Source organism: Fukomys damarensis, unplaced genomic scaffold (genome assembly GCF_012274545.1).
Source record: "Fukomys damarensis isolate Sample0158 unplaced genomic scaffold, DMR_v1.0_HiC HiC_scaffold_37, whole genome shotgun sequence".
Classification (NCBI taxonomy): domain Eukaryota; kingdom Metazoa; phylum Chordata; class Mammalia; order Rodentia; family Bathyergidae; genus Fukomys; species Fukomys damarensis.
In genome coordinates this window covers 14,538,339-14,550,143 of record NW_022900949.1, presented here as the reverse complement: position 1 = coordinate 14,550,143, position 11,805 = coordinate 14,538,339, and the positions used below count along the sequence as shown (strand labels likewise).

General features: G+C 37.8%; 1 protein-coding gene across 1 annotated transcript; it reads left to right on the top strand.

Annotated features, from left to right (window-relative positions):
• Positions 1-10,396: 10,396 nt before the first annotated feature.
• Positions 10,397-11,338, top strand: LOC104867609 (olfactory receptor 7E24-like). The gene has a single exon (XM_010632017.2). It carries the CDS (start codon positions 10,415-10,417, stop codon positions 11,336-11,338), a length of 924 nt encoding a protein of 307 aa, XP_010630319.1. The 5' UTR covers positions 10,397-10,414.
• The last annotated feature ends 467 nt before the right edge of the window (positions 11,339-11,805 follow it).

Genomic DNA, 11,805 nt, shown 5'->3' with positions numbered 1-11,805 from the left:
CGCAGGCCGGGAGCTCACGCGCACGCCGCCGGGTGATCGCAGACAGGCAGGTAGGCAGGCAGCTGAAAAAAACCCCCTCTGGGGTCCTTGGGTCCTTCCTGGGTCTGTTGTCCCGCAGGCCGGGAGCTCACGCGCACGCCGCCGGGTGATCGCAGACAGGCAGGTAGGCAGGCAGCTGAAAAAAACCCCCTCTGGGGTCCTTGGGTCCTTCCTGGGTCTGTTGTCGCGCAGGCCGGGAGCTCACGCGCACGCCGCCGGGTGATCGCAGACAGGCAGGTAGGCAGGCAGCTGAAAAAAACCCCCTCTGGGGTCCTTGGGTCCTTCCTGGGTCTGTTGTCGCGCAGGCCGGGAGCTCACGCGCACGCCGCCGGGTGATCGCAGACAGGCAGGTAGGCAGGCAGCTGAAAAAAACCCCCTCTGGGGTCCTTGGGTCCTTCCTGGGTCTGTTGTCGCGCAGGCCGGGAGCTCACGCGCACGCCGCCGGGTGATCGCAGACAGGCAGGTAGGCAGGCAGCTGAAAAAAACCCCCTCTGGGGTCCTTGGGTCCTTCCTGGGTCTGTTGTCGCGCAGGCCGGGAGCTCACGCGCACGCCGCCGGGTGATCGCAGACAGGCAGGTAGGCAGGCAGCTGAAAAAAACCCCCTCTGGGGTCCTTGGGTCCTTCCTGGGTCTGTTGTCGCGCAGGCCGGGAGCTCACGCGCACGCCGCCGGGTGATCGCAGACAGGCAGGTAGGCAGGCAGCTGAAAAAAACCCCCTCTGGGGTCCTTGGGTCCTTCCTGGGTCTGTTGTCGCGCAGGCCGGGAGCTCACGCGCACGCCGCCGGGTGATCGCAGACAGGCAGGTAGGCAGGCAGCTGAAAAAAACCCCCTCTGGGGTCCTTGGGTCCTTCCTGGGTCTGTTGTCGCGCAGGCCGGGAGCTCACGCGCACCGGTGCTGGCATTCTTAAGCACCCAATCTCACCAAATAATTTGGCATCTAGACCAGGCCTAAATGGCAGAAGATTCCTACAGTGATGACCATAGTATGACTCATGATGAAGTCCATTATATTCCCCTCAAATTTTAAAGGTTTCTAACTCTTAAAAGCTGAGGCCTAATGAACAAGTATAATTATAAGAATGAGTTTTAAAAGTGCAGGGTAATGGTGGAAAGAAAAAATAGACTTGAATCAGTATGAATCTGTTATGTGGTCATAGTAGAGTATTTTTTAAAAATTTAGTGTTTCAGCTCATTTTTGTGTAAATAGTTTATTTGAATTCTTTGCAGAAGTATGGATGAAAATATGTTCCACTTTGAATACTTAGAGATGCCTGATATGCCTTAGTCTGTTGGTGATTAGGCATTACAAAGTCTGAAAGAAATGGCAATGGTGGAGTACATTTGCCAGGATAAGCCTAATCTTCCACACTGGAATGACCTAGAAAGCATACCCTTCTCTAACACCTTGACCAAGAGATCCACAAGGGTAGTACTAACAACCCTGAGGAGCCCAGTCATTGTGCCAGACTTGATGGTGGGGATAGGTCACAATTTTGGGAAATTTAGGATAATGTGTTTAATTGGATCCTAGTATGTAAGGGATCAATTGGTACCAATTAGCTGGCCAAGACAAGATACAAGTATTTACTCTAATGGACAGCAGAAGCAGAACAATGATGGAAACGTTCTGAAGCATGTAGACCCATGGTGTTGGCTGATTAAGCCATGGTGTTCCCCAAAAAAGAGACAGATATGGTACTAAAATTTTACTAGATTTGCGTAATCAGAAAATTTTGAGAATGAATGAGTAGAAATGTGCATCAAATTGCATAACAAAGTATCATGCCCCCCTTAAAAAACAACAATGTGTGGATTACAATTATAAAATTTATGTTTTAAAAAATATTCACCATCATTTTTTAACACATCTTGGGATGGGGATTTAGCTCAGTGGTTTGGTGGCCTGCCTTGCAAGCGCAAGGACCCAAGTTCAATCCCCACTACCCCCCACCAAAAAAAAAGAACACATCTCATAGTAACAGTTCACCAGACAAAACACAACAATAAATGTTATTTTATGTTTTAATATTCACTAATAAATATTACTCTCTAGGCATACAATATATTTACATTAATTATGGGATCTTGGACCTTTACATGACCTACCTTGTTTCTTGTTTTTCCTATTCGCAGCCCTACCTCCATCCCCTTTACCTTCCCTATTTATAAAGACATTATTTCCATATTATACCTTTTCACATATTTTTTTCTTTTCCAGTATTACCTTTCCCATACCCCTCCACTTCCTCTATACTTTTAGACATTTTCATCCTATCACAATATCAATTATACATTTTTATATTTATATACACTTTTAGTTTTTCACACTAGCAAAACTATTCAGTATTTACACATGTGTGACTTATTACTTTCACTTAAGATTATAGACTCAATGTCCACCCACTTAGCTATAAATATCTCTAGTATCTCATTCTTTATGGCTGAGTAGTACTCTATTTTACAAAAAAAAAAAAAAGAAACATCTTTTTTATGCAGTCTCCAGCTGAAGGGCAATTGTGCTGTTTCCAAATTTTAGCTATTACAAACTGTGCTGTTATAAACATGGGTACAGATATATCACTGTGTTATGACTCCTTTTTTGGGGAGATACCCAGCAGAGGAAAAGCTGGATCAAATGGGACTTAGTTGTTTGAGATATTTCCATATTGATTTCCATAATGATTGCACCAGTCCACACTCTGACCAACGATGAAGAACTGTTATTTGTCATTGGTTGATTTCTTTCTTTCTTTTTTTCTTTTTTTTTTTTTTTTGTACCAGGGAATGAACTCAGGACCTTTTGCTTCCAAATGTCCATATAGATTTAAAGAACTTATATCAAAACAAACAATTTTCTTTGAAAATGTAGAATAAATTATTCTAAATATTATATGTCACCAAAGATGCCAGGATAGCTAAAGAAATCCTGAGCAAAAAGAGCAAAGCCAGAGACATGATTGCCCAGACTTCAAAGCTAAGCTAATTAGCACAGCATGCATGTTACTGCCACAAAAAATAGACATGCTTTACAAAGTAACAGAGAAGAAATAGAAATAGCTCCATGTGCCATTAGCCATCTCATTATTTACAAAGAGGCTAAAAACATGTAATGGGCCCAAGACAGTCTCTTTATCAAATGCTGCTGGGAAAATGGTCCCTATATAAGAATAGAATTAGAAACAAACCTCTCACCCTTTACTAAAATAAAATCAAAATGATCAGAAATCTAGATGTCAAAACCAAACATCTCAATGTGCTCTAAGAAAAAAAGGTCAAACTCTTGAAGAAGTGGGCAAGGACATTCCGCACAGAATCCTGATTACACAAGAAATATAGCAAGATTCATTAAATGGGACTACATTAAACAAAAGTTTCCAAACAGAAAGAAAACCATCAACAGAACCCAGAGACAACCTACAGAATGAGAATGGTTATTTGCCAGCGGATCCTCAGACAACAAATATCTAGAATATATAAAAAAATTTAAAAATCAACCCCTAAAACTAAAGGCCTAATTAAAAATATGCAATTGAAATAGACACTTCTCCATAGAAGTTCAAATGGCTAATAAATACACAAAAATGTTCTGCCCCACCCCCAGGGAACAGTGACCCTTCTTCTGGGGTCTCCCAAGCACAGGGCAACAGAAGGGGCAACCAGAAGGCTAACTTGGTGGGAGAAGAGAACAACACCTAGGAGGAGAGTTTTGCTTCAGGACTGGAGTGTTGCCGTACCACAAAGAATGGGTGAGAGACAGCCTTTGGCAACAGATTTAGAGAGGCAGAGAGCTAAATAAGTGTCTCCTGGGAACACCTGAAATCAGACTACCAGGATCTCAGGACTTGTAGTCTGTTATGGGAGCCCAGTTTTACTGGGTGAAATTATCAGATGAGGCAGTCCTGAAACAGAAGGAAGTTAGTCTAGTGTTGTGTGTGAGCTCTGGCATTGCTGCCTATATTCAGCAAAAATTAATGGTCTGAAGTAGTACAGAATATTTTTACTAAAATCATAGTCCTCTTTGTTCTGGTTAAAGCATGTTCTTAAGAGTTTCTTAAGTCTTGCCAAATTCCACTTGACGTTGAATGCCAATATCACCAGTGAATTTACTTTTATAGCCAAGGTAACACAATAGTGGCTGACAAATGGTTTTCCAATCTTCAGACAAAAGACTAATATCTAGAATATATAAAGAACTGAAAAAAATCAAACTCCCCATTTAAGGAACCAATCCCAAAATGGGCATCTGAGACTATTGCACACTTCTTGAATGAAGAAGCACAAGTGGCAAATAAATATATGAAAATGTATTCATTTGGGAGATGAAAATTAAAACAATGATGAGATTGCAACTCACACCAGAACATACTATTATCAAGAAATCAACCAATAGCAAATGTTGTCAGGGTTTTGAAGAAAAGGAACACTTTTCCACTGTTGGAGGGAGTGTACGCTATTGCAGCCAATGTGGAAATTAATGTGAAAATTCCTCAAAGAAAAAAAACACTAGGATTACAGATTTCACTTGACCTTGCTATTTCTCTTCATAGTATCTTCCCAATAGAATTAAAAGCATCAGCCAATAATGATGTATGCAAACTCAGGTTCTTAGCAGTGCAGTTTACTATAACTAAATCTTGAAAACAATTTAAATGCCTATAAACTGATGGAGAAAGAAAATTTTTTATGTTTTTTTAATTGTTTTATCAGTCGAGGACTACTCACCTATAAAGAGATACATGAGACATTTATAGCTAAATAGTTTGACTGAGAGATCATTCTCTTTAGTGAAATAAATTGAACATGATTTTATAAATATCATATTGTTTCTCTGGTGTAAGAAACTGTAAGTGTAAAAATGGACTAAAATATATAATAGATAATATGAAATAGTAAAAAAAACACTTTCAAATATGAGCTTGCACTAAGAAGTGAGAGGGAGAAAGGTTGAAAGAGAAAAGAGAAACAAGTTAGAAAAGAAAGATAAAATAGAAATAAATTTTTATAAATAAGGATGGGAAGAATGGTGGAAGGAAATAGAGAAAAATAAAAATTAGGATATAGGATACACAGGTGTAATTTACATATAATGAATGTGAACGTTATGCATAACTAAATTTTACTAGTAAACTTTACTAAAATTTTAAATGTCCAATTTAGATACAGTAAAAATAAAAAATTGGAACAGCTCACAAAATCAGTTTAAAACATTAAAGATAACATCACAAAAAAATATAAAATCATTGAGATTATATCAGATGGAAATGCTTGAAATAAAAATCTATCAAATCCATTGTAGAAAAAAAAATGGTGTGAAGACAGAGTGTCTGGAATTGAGGTCAAAATGGTGAGTTATGAAGTACTCAGAGAAGCCATAAAAAATGGGAGAACAAAAAAAGACTACCAAGAAGCTTCTGGATGACACTAAAATTACTAGCTTAATATAAGTGGAGTTACAAAAAAGCTAGAAGATAATACATACAGAGTTACTAATATATTTACAGAAACTGTAGGAGAAAATTTCCCAAGTACAGGAAAAGAGCACAGCATACAAGTCAGTGAGATATCCAGAACACCAAACAAATATTTTGAAAAAAGAATCTCACCAAGACATATCCTTTCTGTATTGTCAGATAGCCAAAAAAAAAAATGGGTGCAGAATCAAAATTTTTAAAATCAGAGAAAAGCAAAAGAGAGAGAGAGAGAGAGAGAGAGAGAGAAAATTAGATAAAGGTAAACCCATTAGAATTACATCAGGCTTCTCAACACAAACCTTAAAGGCCAGAAGAGCTTGAAGTGAAGCATTTCAGCCACTGAGGGCAAACAGCTTCCATCCCAGAATAACATCCTAGAAAGCTTCCTTAAACACAGAAATAAAGACCTTTCATGGAAAAGATAATCTCAAGAGATAGACTGTAAAGCCAGCACTCAGGGAAGTATTCTAGATGAAACCAACCCAGCTAAAAGCCAAGATCAAACAAAAACACCAAGCAAGGACCATGCATACACAGCAGTTAAAAACAACTGTCTGTTTTATCTCCACCAGGGTTCCACAAATAATTGAGGGCTTCCAACCCCAGAGAAGAGTCATCTCCTAAGTGGGCTGCTTAACACAAGTACCTTTCTTCACCTTTGGATGTGTGCATGTCATTATCCTGACTGTGGTGGCCTCTGACCAGTTTGTGACCCTCTGCAACCCAATTAGTTATTCAGCCATCAAAAACCATTGCCTTTCTGGAGTCCCAGTATTGTTTTTTACTTTTGCTTATCTTTCAAACTTCTATGAGCATAATTTCATTATGCTAAAGCTTACCTACTTCAATGTTTCCTAATTTGTTATGTACACTGCCCTCTCAATATTTATTTGGACAAATTTCTCAGTACCATAGTGATGTATTAACTGCTATATTCTTGTGATTTAATCTTACAGATTATTTTCTCATATTAAAAATTATTTCATCATCTGAAAATCATCATCTGATAGAAAAAAATCATATCTTCTCTACTTTTGAGTTCTGACAGTTAGTTGTGTGCTTATTTTGTGGAACAGGCATTAGAATATATATTGATCCAACTTACTTAATTTTTAACAGAAATGTGACAGCTGCAAAGATGAGCATTATGCTAACACCTTTATTGAATCCCTTCATAGTCTGAGTAACAAAGTAGATAAAAGTACCCTGGGGAGACCAGAGTAGAATCTCAGAACTTCCAAACTTTTTGGTTGTGTTAGAATTATAATTTAATGGTCTTAATTTCATAGTACGAGGCTGGGAAGATGAAGGGTGCACTGTAAAGTTGAGCATAAATTTTCAGTTTTCAAAATGAAATATTCCTGAGGATATATGATGTTGAGTGACTCACAACAATGTTAAAGTCATTGAAGTGTACACTGATCAAGTATATTTTGTTAAACGTGTAATTGTGTTATGCACTTTTTCCTTCAAAAATAAAATAAAGGCAAGTCTGAATTTTAACATTGTTTATAAATGACAGAAGTGATTAGGACAAACTAGCTTTTTCTGAGTAGATGTAAAACCCTTTTCCTTCCACTAGTGTTTAGAAATCCTTAGAGACTTGGATGGCATGGACCAATTTGGCTAATTATGAGTTTTCTCAGTGCACTGAGCTCCCAAGGTCACAGAGCAGTTGATAATCAGCCTCCAGTACTTTAGTGACTCCAGTCCTGTGTCCAGCTCTATACCTGTGTCCTAAGCTCTGTCATCTGTATTATGAGGCTTCTATGTGTAAATTTCAATCCCAAAGTCAGAGACTGAGCCTTCACTAGGCAGCAGACATAAGAGGGTCTTTGGATCTGCTCTCCTTCACTATGACCCAGCTAAAAACAGCATCACCCAGTAAGTGCAAGAAGATTCATTGATATGAAAAAGATATTTAAGCAATTATTTCCTTATCCTGAGGAGAAGGGTGATATTTTCAATAGTCTCACATAAAAGGTACAAATATGAAAAATATAAGTTATAAGAAGCATACATTTTATGATTATGGGTGTAGTTGGGAAAGATGAATTATTATTTCAAATCAGCTTTTATACATCCTGTTTCTACTTCCATCAATATCTCCCTCAAACAGCAGAAAGATTGCCTTTCTGCAGGGTCTCCTGAGAGCCCTAAAAGAATTATAAAGGTAATCAGGATATACAGGAAAGCAATAACCATAGCATCAGGAACTGGATTGCAGGGCTTCCTGTCTTCCAGGAACTGAAAATTTTTTCTATTTGTCTTGTTTTATTTCATTTTATATGTCTTCCTGTAGTTATATTTGCTTACATTGATATTGCTTGTTAAAAAATGGAAGCTTCTGTTGTTATAATGGAACCTGCATTAGGTTATTATATATAAAAAAGAGCGGGTGAAATTGAGATATCCGGTTACAGACACAGGGTTATTCTGTTAGGCTGCCTCTTAGCAAAAGCAGAACATAATTATCTGTCACTTCAGCAGAGGCCCCCTGGCCATTGCCCCTTACTGCTGCTGTTTTCTGAATGCTCACAGAGTAGAACAATGAATGAACCCAGCTGCGTCCACCAAAGACAGATGCGGAAAACAGGCAAAGATCTGAGACAGCACTCCCTTAAGCATTCAGCACAGATTTCTCTCCTGACACCACTGTAGGATATTTTTGAAATTCTCACCTTCTTCTCCATGTTTGCACTTGTTTTCCAATGCAAATGTGGAAAAGTCATGTCTTGATTTCATTTGATTTCCATTTCTTAAGGAAATAGGAGAGTTGCAAATGTGCCTCTAAAGTACCTATGATTAGCAACTCTGAACCTCTGCATAAATCGTTCTGTGGATTAGAAACAGGGAAACTTCTCAGTGTATCAGATAGCATCTGTGAATTTATTTCTTAATCCTTTCAGCTCTGCTTATTATTTCTGTGATGCAGGGAGTACTGTTAGTATCTCTGAGAGAACGTTGTAATTAGTGTTAAATTTTACTTCCAGCAACTGCATAAAGATTATGTAGATAAGGAGTGCTCTATTTAGGGTTAATGTGCATAAAATTAGATCAAATTGAAATTTAGCTATCATTACTATCAGTAATAAGTATATTCTTACCAGTTATCTCCTGTGTCCTATAGTTACTGCTTTTCTATTTCTGTTGCAGGATATTTTGTATTTGTGTGATTATATACATATGTGTTGGGAGGAATGATGTACATTAGTTTACAGCTGATTTTACAGACTTATAGCTTATGTGGTCCAAAGGAGACATCAAAACTAAAAATCTAAATAGAACGGACACTTCCCTCAGTAACCATACCTATCCTTAATGATAATCCCTTGAAGATCCTTGGTACCTTACTGTCTGCACCTCCACTCCTTTCACAAAGACCCCATAGATGTAAAGACAACACCATATAGCTTTTGCTTTTTTTCTCTGTGTCACAGACACATGGACCCAATAATCCACTTAATTGCATCTCTATGAGTTATTTAAAAATAAAACACAACATAGATATTCTTGTATTTTTTTAAGTTACAAAGAGAAAAATACTTCATATAATTTCAGGCTCCATTGCCTTTGGAATGAAGTTTGCAATACTTAATAAATTTCCTACTTGTTTAATGGTGTACATCTTTATTTTAAAAACAAAATCTCACTCATGGGGAGCAATGAAAGCACTTGTGCAAGGCAAATTTATAGCCATGAACTCTCACATTAGGAAAAAAGACCAAGCTCATAAATAACATGATGTTCAACCTCAACCTTCTAGGACAGAAGAACAAATGAAGCCTAGAGCTCATACAAGGGAGGGAAGTATAAAGGTCACATCAGAAGTTAATGCAATGGAGACTAATACATCTCACAACTGCTAAATAGGCTCTACATTTATTTAGTTACCACACATGAGTATGAAAGTTATTCTCCTCAACCATTATGAGCACAGAGAGGAAGAGAGATTCACACACTTTCAGCCCTTGGTAACAGGTCAATGACCCCTAACACGATGGTTTCTTCAGTGTCACCACTTCGCACAGCCACTAAAACCAAAGCAAAATTGAAATGCTGTTCCTCATGTGATGATGACATTTCTTTGTGAGGTATCATAAAGAGATCATTCCTAAAAAGATGGCAGGCATATTTTGCAAGTTTATCTGATGAGTTAGAGGTTATAGGTAAAAATGAGTCACTGATTTTGTGAAGGAAATTGAATTTTTATGTGTGTTATTTGTTGGAAATCAGAAATGTATAAATTTATTGTATTATATGCCTAAAAAGTACCAATAAACTCATTGAAAAAAATACATGAACTATAACATACAACTATTTTAAGATGAGTGACAGGGAAAGGACAGGCATTTTCAAAATATTATCATAATAATTAATTTACAAGGTAAATGAGGCCTTGCTCTCCCTCCCTCAATACCTCTCCCTCTCCTCTCATAAGGCTGTAAAGAACTAAATCCGCTACTTGTGGATATTATCTAGTCTATTTATGGGGGAATATATTTCTGAAACACACAATTTAGAAGAGTTTTAGGTCACTTTCAGTTAAATTTTTAATAAAAGTTCTTGTGGATTCATAAGTCAATGTAGGACTGAAAATATTGACAAGAAAATCTATTCATAAAATTATTGACAACAGATTCCTTTGGGGACAGAAGAGCAAGAGAAATGATAGAAAAAATGCAAATTTTAGGTAATTTTTCAGAGAAAGTAGTAAATGACCCAACAAGACTAGGTACTTGATAGTGGGATTTATCAAAAGAGAGCAAATGCTACTGAAGTTTGTGAATTTCTGGTGAGGATGATTTGCTTATGAATACCTGAACTCAGAATATGTGCAGAGTTTTGTGTGATGTTTTTTATTTCATTTTTTAGATGAAATTTATTTAAAGGTCCTCAAGCAACATGGAAAGACATAATCTCACATTTGTCTCAGAGTTCTATCTCATGCGCTTCTCAGCAGATCCAGATCTTCAGCCTGTCCTCTTTGGACTATTCCTATCCATGTACCTGGTCACGGTGCTTGGGAACCTGCTCATCATCCTGGCTGTCAGCTCTGACTCCCACCTCCACACGCCCATGTACTTCTTCCTCTCCAACCTGTCCTTGACTGACATCTGTTTCACCTCCTCTACAGTCCCAAAGATGATTTTGGGCATCTCGACTCAAAGCAGGGTCATCTCCTATGGGGGCTGCCTGACACAGATGTATCTTTTTGTCCTTTTTGGGTGTACAGATAATGTGCTTCTGACAGTAATGGCCTATGACCGTTTTGTGGCCATCTGCCACCCCCTACATTATGCAATGATTATGAATCCTCGCCTCTGTGTCTTATTACTTTTGCTGTCAGTCTTTCTTAGCCTTTTGAATTCCCAGGCACACAATTTAATTGCCTTACAAGTTACATGTTTCAAAGATGTGGAAATTGCTAATTTCTTTTGTTTCCCTTCTCAACTCCTTGACCTTTCATGTTCCGATACCTTAACAAAAAACATAGTCACATATGTGTTTGGTATCCTATTTGGTTTTTTTCCTATGTCAGGGATTATTTTCTCCTACTATAAAATTGTTTCTGCCACTCTGAAAATCCCATCATCTGAGGGGAGGTACAAAGCCTTTTCTACTTGTGGTTCTCACCTGTCAGTTGTTTGCTTATTTTATGGAACAAGCCTTGGAACTTACCTTGGCTCAATTTCATCATATTCTCCCAGCAAGGGCATGGTGGCCTCAGTGATGTACACTCTGGTCACTCCCATGCTGAATCCCTTCATCTACAGCCTGAGGAACAAGGACATCAGTAGCACCATAAAGAGGCTCCATCATTGGTAAATCTGATTCTAGAGCCTTTTCCAAACATTTAGAAAGAAGTTTAGTAAATGTGATAAATAAATAAAATCTAAAACTTCGCTACAAATTCTTCCTCCTTGTTTTTATTGTTTCTGAAGTTTAAAGTCTTTAAGTTTATATGATATTTCATTACAGAGTGATGTGTGCTTGAGCGGTAGTATTTAGTTCTTCATAATACTTCAAATTTCAGTTGGGGAAGTAAAACATTTCTGGATATGGATAATATCAACAGTTGCACAGAAGCTATTATAATGTGTGTAGCCAATCCCTGTACTTTGAATTGCTTAAAATGGTACCTTTAGATATGTGTATCTTTCCACAATGAATAATGAAAATAAAAAGCTTAGGAACTTATTTAAAAAGGAAACAAATAACAATGATAATACTCTTAATGTTTCTTCTATGTAAAGGAAGAGTCCCCAAATTTTTGTAACTTTAATTTTTTTAAC

Coding starts and splice junctions, on each gene's coding strand:
- LOC104867609 (XM_010632017.2), top strand. CDS start 10,415: ATGGAAAGACATAATCTCACATTTGTCTCAGAGTTCTATCTCATGCGC.